Source organism: Equus quagga, chromosome 8 (genome assembly GCF_021613505.1).
Source record: "Equus quagga isolate Etosha38 chromosome 8, UCLA_HA_Equagga_1.0, whole genome shotgun sequence".
In the NCBI taxonomy this organism is placed as follows: domain Eukaryota; kingdom Metazoa; phylum Chordata; class Mammalia; order Perissodactyla; family Equidae; genus Equus; species Equus quagga.
This window is the reverse complement of record NC_060274.1, coordinates 132,524,845-132,530,844: the sequence shown is the minus strand read 5'-3', so window position 1 is coordinate 132,530,844 and position 6,000 is coordinate 132,524,845. Positions and strand designations below refer to the sequence as shown.

Below are 6,000 nucleotides of genomic sequence, written 5' to 3'. Positions count from 1 at the left end.
GATTCCACTCCTGTCACATGGGAGTGCAAGGTAAGGTGTGTCCAGTCATGTTGACTGGGCCCCACTCTGTAATTCCACTCCTGTCATGCGGGAGTGTGAGGTAAGGTGTATCCAGTCGTGTTGACTGGGCCCCCACCCTCTGATTCCTCTCCTGTAACATGGGAGTGCAAGGTAAGGGGTGTCCAGTTGAGTCGACTGGGCCCCACACTCTCATTCCACTCCTGTCACGCGGGAATGCAGTCGGACTAGGCCGCAGTTGAAGTCCTTTTTGCTTTAATTTCCCATCTTTAAAAAGTGTCATACCTTCTATCCCTGCCTCACAACATTCTTGTCATACCAGCACATAAAATTTTAAACCTGAATTACAGAAAGCAATCATAGTAAATAATTGGCCAAATATTTTTCATAGTGTGAAAAATGTTGTGTGTAGTTAACACACGTAAACTATACAAAAATGAGATTAATTATAGTTTGGTAAATTTTAATTTAGTACATCTGGACATCTCTACATGTCAATAAATGGACATTTATTTATAATAGCCATTCATTGAATAGATACTATCATTCCTTTACCCAACAAGATCAGCATTATAACCATTGCTGTTCCAGTGTGAATGTATTTTCCTTCATGTGGCCAAGTTTTCCCCAGTAAAGCTCCTCAAAGTAGAATTGCTGCATCAAAAGTTACGTGTTTTTGAAAGGACTGATACGTTTTTGCAAAATTGTTCTTCAGAACAGTAGTACAGTTTATATTCCACCAGCTTCCCATCCTTCCCTTCCGATTGTTGCCATATCTCTTAATCTCTGAGTGCTGGTTAGTGGATCACTTGTGGTTCTCCCAAGGATGGCATCTGAACAGAGCCACTTCAGGACAAGAAAGATGTCCCAAGCCTGTACCAGGTTTATGAGTTCTGTCCTGTGACCTCGTTCTGGAGCAATTGAACTTCACCCATTGAGATGTAATCCCAGATAACTGAAAACAAACACAGTGGACTGTTACCATGTAGGCAAATATTTCAGAATGATATCCCAGTCATTGAGAAGCGTGTGTGGTTTGACAGGAAATATAAGTGCTTTACAACTGTTTACCACTGGAGAAAGTACAGCATATGGTGATATTTACTATTGATTATTGAGTATGATCATTATACTCAATAGGTGACAATATTAGTAAAAATGTAAAATAACTACTAATCATTAATTTTTCAGGCTTTAGTCTATGAACACCCTGGACAGGAATTAGAGATTGAGCTTTTTGATGAAGACCCAGACAAGGATGACTTTCTGGGAAGGTAAATCCTTCATGACTGTAAGGAGACCATAGGATTGCTTTTTTTAATAATTACTCTTAAAACTATAATTTAAAAAATAGATTTATGTACATGTTATATGTATTTTTAAATGGCTCTTAGGTATAATATTTGTTTCACCTTAGACATCTTAAAACAGGTTTTATTCCTAAAAAGTTTCACATTTAAGTAAGAGAAGGAAAGCTTCTAGATCTGTGTCTGTCACAGCAGCCACTAGCCACATTTAAATTATTTAAATGCTGTTTAAATTAAATTGATTAAAGTTAAACAAAATTTAAAATTCACTTTCCTAGTGTGCTTGCCGCATGTTAAGTGCTCAGTGGCCACATGGGGTGTGCGGCCCCAGATGCCAGCGTAGCTTTCCAGCCTTCATACCATGCGGACAGCTTTCCTCTGCATTGTAGAAATGGGTTTTTTAACTTTTTCAATTTGTTGGGTTATTTTTCAGGGGGGAAGTAGTAATTTACATTGTGCCTGCACATTGGGAAAATAAATATTGATTTGTTTACTTCAATTGAACAGTCAGTGCAGCTGAAAAAAATGAGCTTTTAAAAAATACACTTTGGGGGGCCGGCCCGGTGGCGCTGCGGTTAAGTGCGCACATTCTGCTTTGGCGGCCCGGGGTTCACCAGTTCGGATCCCTGGTACGGACATGGCACCGCTTGGCAAGCCATGCTGTGGCAGGCATCCCACATTTAAAGTAGAGGAAGATGGGCACGGATGTTAGTTTGGGGCCAGTCTTCCTCAGCAAAAAGAGGCGGCTTGGCAGCAGGTGTTAGCTCAGGGCTAATCTTCCTAAAAAAAAATACACTTTAGCCTAATCTTTATTTAACTGAATTTCTTGTGGCAAAAAAGATATAGGGATTAGATGACATTGGGCAGATTTGGCCTCATCAAGAATGGCCTATATGTTGTGCTGTGACTTATTCATGAGACAGTTTAACGAGGAGCAATGGAAAGATTTTAAGTGGGGTCGTGAGGGGATCAAATTTGCCTTCTAGTAAATCCACTGTGTGGATTAGATTATCAGGGATTGAGCCTGGAGTCTGGCAGACCATTAGGAGACTATTGTAATATACCAGAAAAGAGATGTGAGGGTCTAACCTGAGACAAAGATTGTAGGGGTAGAGGTGAGGGAGTGGCTGCAAGAAAAAATAGGTTTGTAACATCCTATCTTAGTCACCTCTGGCTTCAAGGCTGGGGGGTCCATTCTTTGCAATAGAGCGGGACTATTTAGGGGAAATGGAACGGGCTGTCTCAGACATGCTGAGCAAGAGGTGTCTGGGGAGCTCCAGGTCCGCCTGGCCCAGAGCTGAGGAGCAGAGTTGGGACGGTGGCAAAGGCCTAATTCAGCATGTGATCCGTAGTGGCGGGTGGCAGCGCTGAGGGAGAGCGCGCCAAACAAGACGGCTGAGTATTCCTGAACATTCTTGGCACATTGTAAATGGCCACATGGTGGGGAAGACCAGCTGCTTTACAGCTCTCACCTCAACTTTGCCAAACTGAGTGCTTCAGCCTCCCAGGAACTCAGCCCTGCTCTTCTCCTCACCCTCTCTTCACACTCTTGGGTGTGAGTTTGAGGGAGCTTTTGGAAGAAGTCTGTTTATTGATAAACTGTGTAGCATTTTGTTACATTTCTGGAGTACTTTTTCATAGACAAATGTTTAAGGTTATTTCAATTATAAGGAGTGTGTTTTTATGTTCTAAAGTTGTTGTATTATTATTTCTATAGTCTTATGATTGATCTTATTGAAGTTGAAAAGGAGCGCCTTTTAGATGAAGTAAGTTTTCTTTGCATATTGTTCCACTTAATAAGCATCAACTAAGTCACCTGCTGCCGCCCACTGCATGATGCTCACAAATATCGAGAACATGGCCTTTTAGTAATAGCAAAGAAAAAGAAGTAAGTTTGAGAGCCAAATCAGATAGTATGTGTTTCGTACCTACCATGTGCTAGAAGTTCATAAGAATACAAACACAATCTGACTGTCTTTCAGGCTACTGTGTGCTCTCTTTCGGAGTCAGGGCAGGGGCCTGGGAGAAGCTCCCTGATAATGGGCATTTTAAAGATAGCTGGGGTTAATGAGCAGAGCTAGCACAGAGCAGGTGATGAGAAGATGTCACATGAAAGATATCTGTCAGGCAGTGGGAATTGACAGCAAGCAGATGCTACCGCAAACAGGATATTGCTATCAGAGTAAAAAGTATGAAAAAAGGAAAAGTTTGTGGTGGCTTCTAAAAGATAAGTAAAGCATAACCAAATCAATGTTGAGATCTGCTGCTTACACAGTAAGGTGTTTTCCTTCCCAAGCAGACAGCATTGCTTCAATACATATTTGCGTACCTGTTGTGTGCCAGGTGCTGAGAATAAAACCCTGCATTTGTGGCACTCTCTTCTTAACATTGAGTATTTGGGGGCCATCTTTGATTAGTTACTTTGTGGTTTTTAAGTTGAAACAACTGTATACTATTTTGTTAATTAGTATATCGTGATGAATAAAAACAAACATATTAACTTGTTGGATATTGAAATTCAGTATTTAGGATCCATGTTATATTATCTCTTGGCCCATAAGTTCTGTTAAAATTCATACTTAGAAGCCTGATAGTACTGGATGGTACTGGAAGACATGAATCTTTGCATGTAAATTAAAGATAAAAATTGTATTTACTGCACAGGGCTTTTGTCAGGATTCAATGAGTAAGTGTATGTAAAGCATTTAGAATGGTCTCCAGCCAGTAGGCAGTGCTGTGCAAGTTCCATGGAGCTGAACATGGCAGGATTCAGTCCTTCAACGTTAACTGAGAACTGTTTATCCCTCAGAGAGCACCTTGTGACATTTGTACAGACTGTTTAATTTGAATTTTGATTCAGGAGAACTTTTGCTGAACTTGTGCGTTTTCTCTTCAGTGGTTCACCCTAGACGAGGTCCCCAAAGGAAAGCTGCACTTGAAACTGGAGTGGCTCACGTTAATGCCAAACGCCTCAAACCTTGATAAGGTGCTGCAAAGGTTTTCCTGTGATGACCAACAAGCTGAGATTCATATCTTTAAGTTGTGTTGCTACTCAGTTTAAAAAGAAATTACAGCAATAATTTTGACTGTTGTGCTGTAAGTCACTACAGTAGTATCAGGGATAAATTAAAGATAATGGGATATTTTCAAGAGAGATTTACAGTTCATTCACACCTGTTTTACAAGATATTAAAATTGTGTGCTTGATATAGTACAGGGATCTGGAGAGCCACAGATCACCTGAGTGCTTCATTTAATTGATTTGTTTAGATTCTTGTCATTTAAAAGATATTTATTGTTTTTATTCTCTCTGTATTGCATATATTAGATGGTTTATTTCTCTACTTATTTTTTTGAGCATTATAGACATACTCAGGTAGAAATAGTCTAACATCTTGTGGAAACAGGCCTGTTGAGGCTTCTTTTCCTTTCCTTGTAGGTGCTAACAGACATCAGAGCTGACAAAGACCAAGCCAATGATGGTCTTTCCTCTTCATTGCTGATCTTGTATTTGGATTCAGCGAGGAACCTTCCGGTAGGTAACGCCATGGGAACTCATTCAAGTGCTCATTCCCTGGGAGTGGATCTTGCTGTGTTCAGCCATGCTGAGTCACCTGTTCTTGTTGCTGTTATTTTCACTTCCCTCCAGCCTGAGAGAGCAGCAGTGGAGATGGATAAGTGTGTATTTGCTTCAGAGTGTAATTTTCTCTTTACACATCTTCCTGATTTATCCAGGGTGTTCAGAATGATCTTTACGCTGACTTGTTTTATGAAGAAATCTCCAACACATAGGAAAAGAATATGCCTAGTTTTTAGGGAAGAAGTTATTCTGTAGGAAATCACTAATTATTAAAATTTAGTTACCTAAAGATGGAAATTATCTCTGTTTGGCACGGGAATAAAATGAAGCAGCTCTGATGACAACCCAGAGTTCATCCTGACTGTGGCATGGCAGGATGACAGGCCAGGCAGCGGTGAGAGGAGGAGGGTGCTCAGGACATGCGGGCACAGCACAAAAGATACACACACTGCCCCTGGTGATCTGTCATGCACACTGCTTCTACAGCCCGGGCATGTGCTGCTACTCATTTGCCTCACAATTGTTTTGCTCTTAGAAAAAACTATACAGTACAGTTTTTATAGGTAACGACTGTCACCTTGGAGAAGGAAAATCATGCCGCTTCAGTCACGTAAGGCCTGGTGGGATCCTCCACCACCATACCTAACCCCACTATTTAGGATAATGTGGTCATTATAAACGTTATGTTGTTTTGATAATTTTTTTTGAGTGCCCATTCAGTTGTTCAGTAGATGGTGATTCTTGCTTTATTTATTGTATCAAAGGCCAATTTTGTTGAAGGAAAGACTACTGCCCCCAACTACAGGGTGTTTTCCTCCTTAGATTGTAGTGAATGCACCTTCATCCAAGTGCCTTTGTAGATACCCTCCCTGTGGGGATTCACTTGGTGGAGACAGACAGGTGGGCACAGAGCACTCAGCCCTTTACGGTGATGCGTCTGAGAGTCTGCTGGGATTCCGGTCTCACCTCAGCTCACCACAGTTGGACTGTTTCCTTCACCTCATGAAATACGCATTCTCATGTCAACTGTACATTTTATTTAAAGTTTTTAACAATTGAAGTCTGATTGATCATCTATTTTTTTCACACTGGGAA

The 6,000-nt window shown here is 40.9% G+C and overlaps 1 protein-coding gene across 2 annotated transcripts in view; it reads left to right on the top strand.

Annotated features, from left to right (window-relative positions):
• The window catches only part of ESYT2 (extended synaptotagmin 2), an 88,839-nt gene that overhangs the window by 59,125 nt on the left and 23,714 nt on the right, over positions 1-6,000 (top strand). For both annotated transcript variants that reach the window (XM_046669072.1, XM_046669071.1), the window contains exons 10-13: positions 1,210-1,292; positions 3,043-3,091; positions 4,222-4,311; positions 4,765-4,860. In XM_046669072.1, coding sequence (XP_046525028.1) covers positions 1,210-1,292; positions 3,043-3,091; positions 4,222-4,311; positions 4,765-4,860 — 318 coding nt within the window. The remainder of the gene's footprint in view (positions 1-1,209; positions 1,293-3,042; positions 3,092-4,221; positions 4,312-4,764; positions 4,861-6,000) is intronic.